The sequence below is a fragment of the Acipenser ruthenus genome, chromosome 8, assembly GCF_902713425.1.
Source record: "Acipenser ruthenus chromosome 8, fAciRut3.2 maternal haplotype, whole genome shotgun sequence".
Taxonomy (NCBI): domain Eukaryota; kingdom Metazoa; phylum Chordata; class Actinopteri; order Acipenseriformes; family Acipenseridae; genus Acipenser; species Acipenser ruthenus.
In genome coordinates, this window is record NC_081196.1 from 45,443,163 (window position 1) to 45,459,001 (window position 15,839).

A 15,839-nucleotide genomic window follows, 5' to 3' on the forward strand; every position below is an offset into this window, starting at 1 on the left:
AGTGTATTAGTCTGCTGAGCTGCTTCAATCTTCACTTTACCTGCTGTATTTTTCCTTGGGCTGCAGGGCGCTGCGGGTGCGCAAGAAGATGTCTGGGGAGAGGATGCCAGTGAAGATGATTGGTGACATTCTGACTGCCCAATTACCTCACATGCAGCCCTACATCCGATTCTGCAGCTGCCAGCTGAACGGAGCCACCCTCATCCAGCAAAAGACAGACGAGGTGCCCGAGTTCAAGGAGTTTCTCAAAGTAAGAAATACAGGAAACAGCGTGACATGCAGTTTGAAAAGAGCAAGCAAGCTAATGCAGTGATATACACTGGTATTACAAGTCTGAGTCTTGATCATTCATGCGCAAGGGTGGTCTGTATTCTACATTTAGGGCTGAAACCTGGATATTAATCATTTCATAAAAAGTGTATCTCTTCCTTGGACTAATCCTTCAGCTTCACTGCTACCCAGCTATAAAGTACGGGAACTAGGACTCGTATTCAACAACTTTTTATACATTGTATGAAATATAAGTGTATGTATCTTTCTTACCTTTTTTGAAATTGTAATAATACTTATTGCAGCAATTGTGCTTTTTATCACACAAACAAAAATAAATGGTTCCAACGCAGAAAGTTTACAGTGGGTCCTAATTAAACTGTCCCTATTTTATCTAGTTTTCTAAAATTAAAGGTGTTAGGAATGCCTGTATTTACATAATGAATGCCTGTATTTACGTGCTGTGATTCTCATACATTTCTTTGTTCAATTTCAGAGGTTAGCGATGGACCCACGCTGCAAAGGGATGCCACTGTCTAGTTTTTTATTAAAGCCAATGCAAAGAGTTACAAGATATCCGCTAATCATTAAAAATGTAAGTATAAGCCTTTACCTCTACTGATAACAATCAATATGTGTCCCCTTATACTTATTTTATTGTATTTATATTATTCAATAGATTCAATAGATTTATATTATTCAATAGGTTTTTTTTTTATCAGTATGACCAGAAACTTGCTGCAAGCTTCTCTGAATGTATCTTGGCACAACTGTTTATTTGTAAGCGAAATAAAGAGAAAAACTAAAAGGAGGTCTAATTTGGGGTTTAGACACTTCCCTTTAAAATTGCATTCAAACCTGACTTTGTGTAATGTTCAGGGACTATACATTTAGTTTAGTTGTCAGAAACCACAGAGTGTTTTTAACCACAGGGAGATTTTGAATATAGTAGACGAGTTGCATTATTAAAGGTACAACCCTAAAGTGGTCCCTGCCATGGAAAAGGCCTGTTCTAATGGCTCTGTGTGCTGGTGTCTCCCTGTGATAGATCTTGGAGAACACCCCTGAGAACCACACAGACTACAGCCACCTGAAGCAGGCGCTGGAGAAAGCAGAGGAGTTGTGCTCGCAGGTCAACGAGGGAGTGCGCGAGAAGGAGAACTCTGACAGACTAGAGTGGATTCAGACCCACGGCCAGTGTGAGGGCTTGTCTGAGGTAACACCAGTTACAATAGTAGTAGAGATAATGCTATTCCCTTTAGTAAAAGTGATTTAAAAGTAAAATAAATTGCATGTTTTGCATTGCTTGTGAAGACTCTGTTGGGTGGGGGTGTTTGTTATTGGTAACGCTGTATAAGAGGTGGCAGTTCATATCAAGGTCAAGTTTTGGAATAAGGTTGCTTAAATGAATGGGTGTGGAATTTATCATGAGGTGATTATAAGTTGGAATTTTCTTGTAAATAACAAAGTAATAATAAATACACGTTATGTAAGTAATAACACAACAGGCTGTAGGTACATACTGTAATATATGAAGCAAATTCTGTATATTACAGTGCAACATACTCAGTCTGGAGGGTGCTTTAAAATGGTAAGAAATTGTAAGAATAAAATAACACTCTAAGCCTAGGAATTATACCCCTTCTTCCATTCATTTCTTGCAAAGCAAATAATCAGTGCTCCCTCCCTTTCTTTCCTGAAGCAACTTGTATTTAACTCTGTGACAAACTGCCTGGGGCCTCGGAAGTTCCTTCACAGCGGGAAACTGTACAAGGCAAAGAGCAACAAGGAGCTGTACGGCTTCCTCTTCAACGACTTCCTGCTGCTCACACAGGTCATCAAACCGCTGGGCTCCTCTGGAACAGACAAGGTCTTCAGCCCCAAGTCCAGCCTGCAGTACAAGATGTACAAGACTGTAAGTACAGTGAGTGGCGTCCAGTGGCCTGTCCAAGTGGACAAGAAATATACTTAAGATATGGCCATTATATCACATATATATTGGCTATTTTTGTATGTTTTAAAATACAATAACAATGTCCTGATTAGATCTTTGGTTGTCGATTAAAGAATATTCTGAATATATTTAATAGAGACACAAGTAAGTGCACTGTATCAAAAGGACATATTCTTATGGAGTGCAGTTAGGGGCCAATCTTCTCGCATTTACTTTCAGAAACATGAAAGGAGATTATTTTCAGTCTCAGTCATGTTTTCAGTTGTTTACAAAAGGATTCCAATTTTCTTAGTTCTAGCCTACTCAAGACTTAATTTATATATAGATTGTTTTTTCAAACTACTGAAGGCAGCTGTCCACCTACCTGTATCAACTGAAGGCTATATTCTTTGTGGGTTAACAAGTGGACTTGTAGCTGCTGATGTCAGTCAACAACCAGGGGCAAAAAAGGACAGAAAATGCAGCCAAAAACTTACCAAACTCAGACATTTAATTTAGTGGCTAATACATAGACTTCAGTTGTAAATAGCTTTAAGAATCATGCCCTTTCAGTGATCGTTAACATTTTGGAAGTCAATGTAGGGACTTCATGCATATGTATCCTTTGACCCAGTTTAACTTTTCTGTAATGGTTCCTGCAGCCTATATTTCTGAACGAAGTGCTTGTGAAATTGCCCACTGACCCATCAGGAGACGAGCCCATTTTCCACATCTCCCACATTGACCGGGTCTACACACTCCGAGCAGAGAGCATCAATGAGAGGTAGGAGCCATGGATTGCTATGCGCACTTTGCAATGCGCATTAGTCAGTCTACTGATAAACGGAAAGTGGCGCCATTTTAATGTGTTTTCTTTATAGCAATTCATAGCAAACAGTTTTATTAGATGTCAAAAAGTTTTAAATGAATTTTCCCCCTGTTGACTTATCAGGGGTAAAATTGAGGGAAGGTCCCATTTTACTAATGCAGTAAAAAAGTAGAAAAGTTGTTTTAAATTGTGTTTTGATATATTTATGTATTACAGAACTGCTTGGGTTCAGAAGATTAAAGCTGCTTCTGAACTCTACATTGAAACCGAGAAAAAGAAAAGGGAAAAGGCTTATTTAGGTACGTTTTTTAACGTGAGACTGAAAAAAACATGTATGTGTGTAATTAATGACTGTTTACTGGCTGGAATGGAATATAAAGATTTATCTTACAACTCTTAAGAACAGCATAGTTTCTATTTGTTTAAATGTCAGAATGTACAGTATGTACATTAGAGTCCATTATAGGGTATACCTTAATACCAAACTGGAGGTCTTTGAATATTGTAGCTTTTTACTACCATACTTGTTATCCATCTATCCAGTTCGTTCTCAGAGAGCAACAGGGATTGGCCGTCTGATGGTGAATATTGTGGAAGGCATTGAGTTAAAACCCTGCAGGTCACATGGTGAGTGTTTACTTCATCTTTACATTCGAGTGTGATCTTCTCTGCATTCACCTTTGTTGCTGTGTCTTGATATTATTGACTGCCATAGGTTTGTAAAGATAAAAAGGCATATTCTTTATTAGGGGGTGTGCTGATACACATTTTCCGTGTAATTATCTTTAAGAAGTATTTGTCGGGAGGTATTAGATAAATCACCTATTTATTAATGCGTTCATTTAAAAACAAGAAAAGCTTTCCTTCCCTCACCTTTACAATTGAGTGTTTGAAAAGACAATTTAGAGCTAATTTTCTTCTTCTTCTTCTTCTTCTTCTTCTTCTTCTTCTTCTTCTTCTTCAATAATTACATTACAATTAAGAGCAAGATGCAGAGAACTAGCATTTTTACTGACATACTGAGTCCGTAAACTGACAATGAAAAGGGTGTCTGCTAAGAAATAAATAATACTAATAATAAAACTAGCAAATGAAATTGAAACTCGAGCTACCGCTGGGAAAATGGGTTATGTATTTATTGGTCAAGTTTAATCAGAGATAACAACTTGCCCTGGACTGGAATCCCACAATTCACTGCAGAGATAATGCCTTTCTAAAGAAACTAAAGGATAAAAGACAAATAATGGCTTGTAAAATATAAGTGAGTTTAGTTAGTTTGATCAGAGTTACGCCGGTACTCAAAAAACCCTCCCTTGACCCGGCTGATTTATCTAATTTCCATCCCATCTCCAATCTCCCTTTTCTCTCAAAAAACTCTCGAAAGGGCTGTAGCCAGTCAGCTCATGGACAACAATCTGCTTGAATCTCTACAGTCTGGTTTCCGGCCGCATCATAGTACTGAAACTGCTCTGCTCCAGGTTGTGAATGATCTCCTGCTCAATGCTGATGCTGGTGCTCCCTCTGTGCTTGTCCTCCTTGACCTAACAGCCGCTTTTGACACCATAGTTCATAGCATTCTTCTTGACCGCCTTCAGAAGTATGCTGGGATCTCTGGAACCTGTCTCTCCTGGATGTCCTCTTACCTATCCATAAGCATGCAGTCTGTTTTCTATGCTGGACGCAGTGGTGTCGCAAACCCAGTCACTTGTGGTGTCCCCCAAGGATCTGTTCTTGGGCCCCTTCTCTTCAATATCTACATGCTTCCCTTGGGTCACCTCATCCACCAACACAGCCTCATGTTTCACTCCTATGCTGACGACACCCAGCTCTACTTATAGCTCGACCCTGGTAGCCCCTCTGTAAACCAAGGGAGTCCGAGGGATTAACATGTTTTATTCCATTGAATTAATACATAACAATTTAGCATTTCTGTAAGATAATTACACTCTAAATACGAAATGCAAAAACACTAATTTTGGAGGGGGGGACCTGGCTTGTAATTTATTACATTATTAAATAATATAGAGAGACCCAGTATAAGTCTCCAAGACAAATTTGGTAAATAAAATAAAATGGAGATCCATACTTAAGTTCAGGAGCCCTTTTCCTTAATGACTATTAGTGAGTACCTGCGGATTGATTTAGCAGCTTCAGCTGTGCATTGCTAAAACATCTTTTTGATCATGAAACTGAATTTTTTATTGAAGTAATTTTGAAACAATGTGTTATGTTTTTATTTTGTGTTTTCACTAGGGGGCATTGTAGAGTCAAGTAGAGGCACACTCACAAACAATCAGCAATTTGTTTTCATGTAGTACTACAATAATTGAACCTCAACAGTGGTAAAAAAAAAAAAATGTGGTGGTGTTATATTTTTTACCTTGTCTTTTATTTAGTTCTCACTACAGTCCTGATTTTCGTGTGCCCTCAGGAAAGAGCAACCCATACTGCGAGGTGACCATGGGCTCTCAGTGCCACATTACCAAGACCATCCAGGACACCCTGAACCCCAAGTGGAATTCCAACTGCCAGTTCTTCATCAAGGACCTGGAGCAGGATGTGCTGTGTGTTACAGTGTTCGAGCGTGACCAGTTCTCTCCTGATGGTAAGTGGAATCATCATCTCATTCAAATTGCTGGAACATCCAATAAAAATGTACTAGGAAAAAGAGTTATATTCAATAACTCTGTGTGGTCCAGTGGTTAAAGAAAAGGGCTTGTAACCAGGAGGTCCCCGGTTCAAATCCCACCTCAGCCACTGACTCATTGTGTGACCCTGAGCAAGTCACTTAACCTCCTTGTGCTCCGTCTTTCGGGTGAGACGCAATTGTAAGTGACTCTGCAGCTGATGCATAGTTCACACACCCTAGTCTCTGTAAGTCGCCTTGGATAAAGGCGTCTGCTAAATAAACAAATAATAGTAATAATAATAATTTTGTTTCTCCTTACACTTGGTATCAGACATCTTGTTATGTGTACATTGCCATACCAAAAATATTGGGGCATATATACATCATTAAACATAATAACTCTGGAGAGACTTTTTATTGCCCTTTTTACCTCCTAGACTCCTTACTTATCCATTTACTACCAATACAGAATGGGGTATTTGTCCTTTTTAATCTTAAAAAATTGTTTATACAATAGTGGATGCCAAGACTAACTATCTAATCAGGGATTTAGGAAGAGGTTTGAACTAAGAAGTTCCATTATTACAGAGGAACATGCCACAGCAATGCCATTATCCCTTAATTTATCACTATTATATTACAACTTTGTAAAGTTATTGTTTTCTTAGTTCACTGAAAACGTGACTCGTTGAGAGAAGAGCTCGAGAGTCCAGGAGAAGCTTTTCATCAGCAAGCTGTGGATTTAGAGCAGGTGTCATTAATTCGTGTCGTCTCTCACCCCTGCTTCAGTTATTAAGTAAAAACCAAACGGTTGACCGCCATAGAAAAAAATGGGAGAGCCGTGTCCAGTTGTGTAATTAGCAATAAAGGTCTCACGCATAGTTGTTCTGTATTTCTAGAAAATAGATAACATTTTGGGGAACAACTGAACTTGAGACAACCTTGTCATTAAAATATTTCTTATTTTTAACGAGGTGATGATTGTCTGTTTAGTCATTCAGGGGTCTCAGTGAGGTACAAGGGGCCCTGTTCTGTTTCAAGTCTTCTGCCAGGCCAGTGTATCTTTACTGGGCTCCACTGGAGGTCCTGACTGTGAGACATGAATCTCAGCCTCCCACCCCCCCTTCTCTGTTCCAGATTTCCTGGGAAGGACAGAGATCCGGGTCACCGATATAAAGAAAGACCAGGGTTCTAAGGGACCAATCACCAAGCGACTTCTCCTGCATGAAGTCCCTACTGGAGAGATAGTTGTGCGTCTGGACCTGCAGTTGTTTGAGGAACCATAGGAACCAAACAGACTTACTATTATTTATGTTTCAAGGTCAAGAGCTGCACAGAGCACTGATGGGTATCTGCAAAAGCTGTTGGGACAAAACAGGTGTGTCAGACATTGGATTTGAATTTTTTTTATATATTCATGTGGGTGGTTTTGCGTTGCAGACTGGTACAAACTTAGTCCTAATGGTCATTACAAAGCAACAGGCAATGCATATTGCTGACAAATTGTAGTCTAAACGCATTCTGTAATACTGTACATTATGGTAATAAATGATTACCTTTTACTTATTCACAGGACACAAACATGTGGTCGTCGTTGTTGTTATTATTATGATGATGATGATGGTGAAGTGAAATTTATAGTATATCCTTAATTTAAAGGAAAACAAGTTTTAAAACTAGCATTGTGTTGTCTATCTGGGTAGGTGAAACAGTCTAAAACATGTTGTTGTTTTTTTTTTTTTTTTTTTACATTCCAAGTAAAATAAAATACTATCTAAAGCAAAAACTTTAATAAAGACTTCCTGTTGAAAACATTTCTTTAGAAACAATGACAATTCATGGGGAAAAAATTATCAAACATGGGAAAAGTTTTCTGTTCACACTAACTTTTCTGCTGTTTCTAATAATATTACTACAATCATCAGCTGAAATTCACCTGTTCTGTTACAGCAGAAATTTGTGAGAAATATTGAATTAACTTACCTAATATATATATATATATATATATATATATATATAGTTAAGGAATTTATAACAGGGTAACTGTTTGAGTAAGCCTGTTTATAAAGAAGCATTGTCACTATGCTGGGATGGTTCATAGAATAGGACAAGGAGCCCAAGGTCAGAATCCCTGCTGTTGTATTGGCTGTCAAGTGTAATCTTGCGCAGGAGTAGGGCTCTTACCTGGAATCACACACTAATTATAGAAGACTGGTCCTTTTAAATCCTAATTATGGAAAACATCATTTTAAATGCAACTATAAAATTACAATGATCTACCTTTTACAGTGATCTACCAATAGTCTTGACAATGTATCTGAATTTTTTGTGTAGCAGTACAGTATAACAATAGTGTAACCCTTATAACAATAACTTCAAATGTTAATGCGCAGAGTCAGGGGGTGCTCCATGATAACCATATCAAAGAAATGGATGGAAAGGGCTGAAATATCAAAATAATCTGAATTTAAAAAGACTATGCAAACCTTAATTCAAAGGAACAGCTTGTGTATCTGTGATCCGTAACCAATACACCCACAAGTTATGGGTCAGGTACATTTCCTAAGGCTACCTTTGTAAGAGTTTCCAAAGCTTTGCCAGGATTTCAAAGGAGTGTGCAGAACCAAAAGTAAGGACAGATTATTGTTGAAAGTTTTTTTTTTTTTTTAAATCAGTGTGTAACTATATTGCATTATTTATTAATACAAGTAGTATTAACTCTTCTTAGTTCCATGTATTCACAGGTACTAACCACTAAAATATCTCCTGTACTACTTTTCTAGACAGACATGGGCAACAGTATTCAGCTTTTAATCAATACGACAAGCCAGCAAAAATTATTAAAAAATTATTTAAAAAAAGATAATATATATATAAAAGGATTGCAATTTTTAAACATCTTGGCATTGGGTGCTTTTAAATTTAGCTTACAGTTCACTGAAGAATGGAGCAAAGGGAAAGTTTAAGAACTATTATGCAAATGAAGTTATGTCAAAATCATGTTAAAAGTCAAATGGATAGCTATTAATGATTTTGCAATGGAATGAAATATCTAACTTTTGTGATGCAAGTCTTTTTTGTGGTATTTCACACTAGACCCATTTATAAATATATTTGTTTATAAATATTCATTTGAATGCATTTTTGTACATATCTTTGAACTCTGCATATCATAGAAGCAGATGTGATAATATTAAACCACAGGCTAATAAGTTTGTTTGTGTTATATTAAGATGTATTTATTTTAAATGTTTTTTTTTTGTTTGTTTGTTTTGTTTCTAAGGCCAAGTTGACTTGCTTGTGATGTGGGTGGTTTAGGCAAGGGAATTAAATTGTTTTTCGATGAAGTTATCTGGGGGTAAATGGAGATTGTGTCACACTTATATTTTTACATCTGTCTAGAAAATGGCATGTCTAATTGTGATAAAAACCTGCCAAGGACTTTCGTTCGACATTATATGGTGGGTATCTGTCCTTTTAGATGTTCATGGTACTTGCTTTTCAGTCCGATTTAGGCTACACTTGACAATCTAGCTGTTACTTTTAGCAAGTACCCTGGAAATGCATGCTTTATCTTCGATTTCACTTGCAAATCCAAGTCACTGATAATGTTTAGAACCTACCCTTACATATTATTCAGGGATTGGGGGTAGGTTGCTAAGAAACAGCTTTTGCAGAAACTACATGTTGCTTTATTTTTATTGACCAGATTGGTTTGTAAGTTTAGAATGAAAGTGGTTTAATTGGGTTGAATTATTTACCAGTCCTCAACAGACTTAGTCAAATGGAGGTGTGAAATACATATTTTGTTTTGACAGTGTTATGTTTCAGACACTCCCTTGCTGGTTGTGTTGTAAACTCATTGGTGCACATTTTTACTGCCAAATAAACGTATTGGTTAGTTTTATTTATTAAAAAATAGCATATTGTATGTGGTCATAAAAGTCTTAATTATAAACAGAATTTATTAAAAAGCTAATGGTGTTGTGTACCGTCTTAAATGTTTAAAACAATCAAGCAAGGGAAACTCTGGAAGTTTTCTTTGGCTGGGGTCTCATTGTCAATAAGTTTAAAGTAAAACATGTTTATTTAAAATATTCACCATTTATCCAAAATTCCAGTGTATATTATTTTTTATGTGTGTGTCTTGACTGGTACGAAGAATGTAAACCTTGTGTTCTGTACTGTACTGTAAACCCATCATAAGAACAAACTTATTAAACAGGCTTTATTATGTATCTTATGTGATTCATGGTATGTCTTGTCATTATGCGCCCTGAACAACTCTGCATTTTACATGGCTTTCACACATGCTACCCTTCAACTCAGAAATCAGCTGAATGGCACAAATGCTTATGAAGATTTATGGTTTGGTAAAGTCAAACACTGACCCTTGGCTTTCTTTTAATTCAGGAAGGGCAAGTCACTGCCTTTGATTTTACAGGAATAACAGTTTTGAAATCAGTACAGCAATTGTAAGCCACGACACAAAAAAAGTCTTCACATAAAAGATTGTCAGGATACAGTCAAAGGAAAAAAATGGACAGCAGGAATACCATTTTTATATTTTTAGAACATTTTATTATTTTCCTTACAACAGGTTTGACATTTCTTTTTACTGTCAGAGTAGACAGGAATAAACGTGAATGGGCAAATTTGAACTCAATCCATAAAACTAAGTCTCCCTCATAATTTTGGTCAGCTTCTGAATCTTGGTTTTGGTAGACATGTCAACGTACTTGTCTCCAATACTAACAATCATTCCACCGAGGATAGACGGGTCAGACTGTGGACAGAAAAGAAGTCAAATAAATAAGGATATAGCATCTACAAAACACTAAAACACACACATAGAACAGTAAACATGTAAGGTTTAAACATTTGGTACATTTAGGAAGACATCATTAGAGACAATTTATTAGCCAGTGACAAAGCCTGCATTTATCAATACAGCATTGCTGTATAGTTCTATAACAATGTAGATTTCAAAAGGTAGTAAATTCTGCATTTCCTTCACAGTAAATGTTTTCAGAATGCATGGCAACCAGGAAAGGGATACAAGGTTATTCACAGACAAGGTGACAAAACAGAATACAAACTTTTATTATAGAGAGTAAACCAGGTAGTACATTAGGCTGCCTAAAATCCCCCTTTTCTACTTTCTAATCAAATTGGGTGTTATTAACTAATGCTATCAAGACAGTTTCAAACAGCATATCCCATCTGATTAACAATCACATGGAATAAATATACACAGTACATACCTTGGTCTCTAGTTGCAGAGTCTCCCCCTTCTGCAGGAAGCCATTCAAAGCATTTTTCAGTTCAGCGAGACTTGCCTCATCCAGTGGCTGGATTTAAAGTAAAAGTTTAATAGGCAAAGTTGTTTAATGAAGACAGTGAATTAATTCAAAAAGGGATTATACTGTAAACGGTGTAGGGGAATGTATTTGAAGTAGTGAACTGCTGGAGTGGTGCCTGCACTGCAGTGTCAAACTATGAAACAGCTAAAAATTACATTCTTTGAATAATACCGGAGGAGCAAAACAAATAAAAATTAAAAAAAAAAAAAAAAATTAAAAAAATACTTTACTTTACTGCCCCAATTTCTAGATACATTCTAAATCAAATATTTAATAATCAAATTCCCTTTTTCCATCAGAATACATTTCCTTATCAGATCCTTATGATAGAAATGGCTTCATCTTAGTTCAACTACTTTAATAAATATACCTGGGCTGTAGTGACGGAGCACAGAACCTCCCCACGATGGGCACTCATCATCTTGCCAAAGGCAGAAATGACACTAGGGGTAAAAGACAGGCGCCCGTTCTCAGCCAACAGGTCTGGGGAGAGAGACAGATTCACCAGCTTGTTCTGCACTAATCCAAAAAGTCAAGGGGGTTTCCAGACCTGCATTTATATTGTGGTGTTTAAACTAAGGAAGGTATGGAGGATGAACAACTGGAACCCTCTTACCCAGCCAAAACTAACGTCAGATATTTGCATATTATGGTCACCTGATATCTCACCGATAATTGTGTTGCATTAAATTGACTCTACAGGGCTGTTGTATTATTTCGATATATCTCTGAATATGCCTTTCATTGTTTAGAGTAGTGTACTTTGTGGTACTGGCACAGTAACTATAGCCTTCTAAAAAGACAACAGGGATGGAAATAATACTTGTGTGTTGTACTTACTAGAACCACAAACTAATAAATGTTCTATTTAAAATGTTTATTTTAAATACAAAACTGATTTTTGAGGATCACCTAACCAGGACAATTAAACACTTACTGATAAAGTTGATTGTGATAGGAGAGAGTTTCTCTTTTATCATAACATCGTTGACAGTCTTCTGCTTAATACTGCGCTTGATGTGGGGGTTCATAAATACAGTAGTCATCTTGGGATCTTTCATTAAACTCTGCAAAAAAAGATGCCATTCAGTTAGCCCTTGCTCTAACCATGCACTGCTCGTGGATGTTTCTTTTTCATACGCGTTAACCTTGCAGCTTATTGGTAATGTTTAAAAAACCTTTTAAATGTATGTGGAGGAGAGCAAGTTCCACAATTACCATTTAGATTTGAGAAAATAGCTTCAAAGCAAACAGATTAAAAACATCACTATTGAAGTAGATATTACCATACACGTTATCCAGTAGGAAAATGTAAAATTTTAGCACATGCATTGCTATTATTATTACTTCAAAAACATGGATGTAAACTCCATAATATTTGTCAAAATACTTGCTTGGCATAACCTTAACCTCTTCCTCCATGTTATCCGAACCCTGGAACCAAATACCCACTTGTGCAGAAACAAGTAGCCAGCCCAGCAAGAACACCACCATGCAACTGGCCCTGACTGGACATGAAACTGTAGAGCAGGGTACAGCGAAGGGCTGCATGTTGCAAAAGAGCACTGGACATTTTAAAAAGTGCTCTGGGTCCACAGGACCCATGGATAGTAGTTACAGGTTAAAGCTGAATGGAGAGCAATTCCCAGAATAGCAAGGCATTCAGTTGCATTGAGGAGACCCAATTGCCATGTGCATAATATTTTAAAATTACTTTAAGTATAATTGATAGCATTAAGCACACATCCAAGATAACTTTTACCAAAGTACCAGAGAATGAGAAATGCAGTTACTTACCTTGACACGACCTAGCTCCTTCTCCACCTGGTCCAAGTTCTTCTGCTTAGAGGCAGCAGAGTACAAAGCAGTGGCATAGCGGCCCTCCACTCCATACACCTGAATAGGAGGCTGTGAGACAAACACATTAAAGCTAGAACATAATCCAGCACACAGTCTGAAGCCATTTCATAGTGAGTCCTTGTTTGTTCTTGGGTGACAAGTAGCAAGGAAAACTGAATTTGCTCCAGGGTCAAGTCAACTGATGTACTCAAATCATACACAGTTGGGGAAATACATAGAAATAGTTCCATAAACTTTTCTAAATTATGTCAGATCACCCATGCATATCTAACCTCCATAGACAAGGTATGTGAGGAATATATCTCCTGGCAAGGAATTACAGACATTACAACCAACAGTAAAATAGGACTTGACACCTGACCAAAACCAACTTCTAAAAACAAATATTAATGCATTGTTTTATCAAAATGGAAAAGTGCTTCCCAATTTTACCACTGTGGTACAACGGTCAAGTCAGGCATAATCTTACCTGTATAAGCTTTGAAACGGGTTTAATCACAGTAGTGCTGAAGTGGCGCACCTAAACAAACAAAAAGACAAACACATTAATAGTGAACAGAAACCCGTTAGGATTTGCTTAGATTTTTAAGACAATTTTTTGTCTTGTATACAACATTTAGTAGGATGTATCACTGAACACAATATGCACTGCTGTACATGCTGAAGTAGCAGGTCAAGGTATTATTGGACGCACTTAAACATGTCATGCAATAGTGGAAACATGCATTACTGTATAACTTTGAAAACCAATACAAATAAGACAGTTACTGTGTCCCCTGGGCTTAATATTTCGTGTTCCCAACTCATGGTACAGGTTTGATACTTACGACTTGTCTATGGGAAGAAACTATTGAAATTTGCCCTTGATGTGTCACCGCTAGTCCAAGATATACATTATGATACTCTACGCTACAGGAATTGTTAATGGCACGGTAAACTGAACACCACTGAGAGACTACATTTTAGTGTATTCAAGCAACAAAGTGCAAACAAGAAACACCTACAGTAGTTTAACAATGACCACGTTACAGTAAGTATGTATTTTACTTCCAAGGCGCCAACTACAGGTATTCTTTACCGTAAATTACAGTTAAGTTGTAGGAAATACCTACACAAGCCAGGTCGGTACTGTAACGTGATTCATACACAAATGGTGGATGTATATAGAAACAGATTGTTCTGTGCGAAACAGAACTGTCAAGTTCACACACAAGGCCCCAATTCAGAATAGCGTTAGCCTTGAAAAGACATGCAAGGGGCTTATCAAGGCTCAATCGTCATGTTTAAAATCTGGTCATGCAGCTGCCCTCATGAATAACAGATAAAGGAAGCCAGTTTGACTAAAGAACGGTTTATGGGAAGATAATACATTTGTTATCCAATGTCCTACCTGCTTTCCAAATCCTGCCGATGCCATCTTATCCTACTACTGTAGGTCAAACTTTCGGCGCATGGACGGATGTCTTGAAGCGGAAGCACGGTGCTCTGGGCATTGTAGTTTTTGCTACTAGCGCGCATGTCCACCGACGTGAGCGCTCACTGGAAATGTAGTGCCATCCTCTGGTAGAGAAAAAAAAATAGATGGCTCCCCCTGGCGAATTCAAACACCACATTTCCAGAAACACTTCTAGAATGTTCTTATGGACTGTAATACGGGTCTTTAGTGGTTTCGTCACAAACACTTCCTTTAGTGTTGCTTCGCGGTTTTAAATAATGTGGCGCTCTTATTGTGTTCTGCATTGACTTTTTAAAAAACTAATTACAACGTGGAGAAAAATCTTTCAAATCAGGGGATTAACAGTCATTCGTGTATGATGGTACACTTGGTGTCTTAAAAACCAAAAAAGTTTCAAACCTACGTCGAGGCAAGTTTCTCGCTAAATTCACGCTCGGATTTTATTATAATTTACAATATATAAACGATTTAAAATTTATTTTTTAAAACAAGAATATACGTGGACTAGTTGACACCAATTTATTGTTCTGCAGTGCATTTTAACAGTTGTGCTTCGTTCTCTAGTAGACAGTAATATAACAATAACAATGAACATGATAAAATGACATGTCTACACAAATTGTGGTGTTTATTTTTTTATTTGCAGCCTATTATTTGGATAGTTTCCTACAAACCGGCGTGTCTTGCCATTTTGGGACCAGCAATACATAAAAATCGACAAACGAAACTGCAATTTTCTCTTTCTCAGAACGTTTCTGAATGGTGGTTGCAATCTGCAGCACAACACTAGACCATGCTGTTTACTCTTATTTGATTTGTATATATATATATATAAAAGACTTATTACAATTTAATTTACAGAGGTTTTAAAACTCGCTAATGCCTTTTGCCTGACTCGCCTGCTTGTTTAGAACCAACTAGGAGCGGATAAGATTGATCGGTGTTGTGCCAAACATAGACATACATAGAACTAGACCCACAACGGTAGTGCAGTCGAACGAGATTTCGCTCTGCTATCTGGATACTTATCGGTCTGCCAATAGGCAGATACGCGCAGGATTTTTCGGTGTTTAATTAATTTAGCTTCAATAAAATTGTATTTTTAAACTTGGATATCAAACTATTAAATTATTCTCCAAATCTTGCAATGTCTAGTTAATTTATCTATTTAGTTGTAAAAGCAAAAATGAAAGATATACACAAAGCCTACACACAGCCATATATGTTAAGGCTGTTGAGAATGCTTTCCAGTGTTCATTTACAGCGTATACATTATAATGTTACAATAGTACATAATACATTACTGGTATATAATTACATTACACAAATACATATAATACAACAACAGCTCTGAAACAGTATTCAAAATGTGTTGTTAATTGCAGCACATGTATTACAGTAATTTATTATGTACTAATAACATTGTAATGTAGACTATAAATGAATACTGGAAAGAATTCTTAATAAAAGTTTCACTCGTTGTTAAATAACCGCGATTT

At 37.0% G+C, this 15,839-nt stretch overlaps 2 protein-coding genes across 6 annotated transcripts in view; one reads left to right on the plus strand and one right to left on the minus strand.

The window, feature by feature from the left end:
* Positions 1-9,895, plus strand: part of LOC117407137 (intersectin-1-like) — an 83,263-nt gene extending 73,368 nt beyond the window's left edge. For all 5 annotated transcript variants that reach the window (XM_059029090.1, XM_059029089.1, XM_059029092.1 and 2 more), the window contains 9 exons: positions 67-250; positions 767-865; positions 1,319-1,486; positions 1,973-2,185; positions 2,866-2,987; positions 3,249-3,331; positions 3,576-3,659; positions 5,464-5,637; positions 6,799-9,895. In XM_059029090.1, the coding sequence (XP_058885073.1) occupies positions 67-250; positions 767-865; positions 1,319-1,486; positions 1,973-2,185; positions 2,866-2,987; positions 3,249-3,331; positions 3,576-3,659; positions 5,464-5,637; positions 6,799-6,947 (1,276 nt within the window). In that variant the 3' untranslated portion in view covers positions 6,948-9,895. The remainder of the gene's footprint in view (positions 1-66; positions 251-766; positions 866-1,318; positions 1,487-1,972; positions 2,186-2,865; positions 2,988-3,248; positions 3,332-3,575; positions 3,660-5,463; positions 5,638-6,798) is intronic.
* Positions 9,896-10,219: 324 nt separating this feature from the next.
* atp5po (ATP synthase peripheral stalk subunit OSCP) lies at positions 10,220-14,405 on the minus strand. Its single transcript, XM_034011247.2, has 7 exons — positions 14,275-14,405; positions 13,354-13,404; positions 12,822-12,932; positions 11,962-12,091; positions 11,395-11,507; positions 10,926-11,012; positions 10,220-10,447 (listed from the first exon to the last, which is right to left on the minus strand). The coding sequence occupies exons 1-7, from the start codon at positions 14,299-14,301 to the stop codon at positions 10,337-10,339; spliced, it is 630 nt and encodes a 209-aa protein (XP_033867138.1). The 5' UTR covers positions 14,302-14,405; the 3' UTR covers positions 10,220-10,336.
* Positions 14,406-15,839: the final 1,434 nt, after the last annotated feature.

Coding starts and splice junctions, on each gene's coding strand:
- atp5po (XM_034011247.2), bottom strand. CDS start 14,301: ATGGCATCGGCAGGATTTGGAAAGCAG. Junction 11,013..11,394: donor GCTCCGTCACTACAGCCCAG/GTATATTTATTA, acceptor CTTTAAATCCAG/CCACTGGATGAGGCAAGTCT. Junction 10,448..10,925: donor CTCTGCAACTAGAGACCAAG/GTATGTACTGTG, acceptor TTCTGTCCACAG/TCTGACCCGTCTATCCTCGG.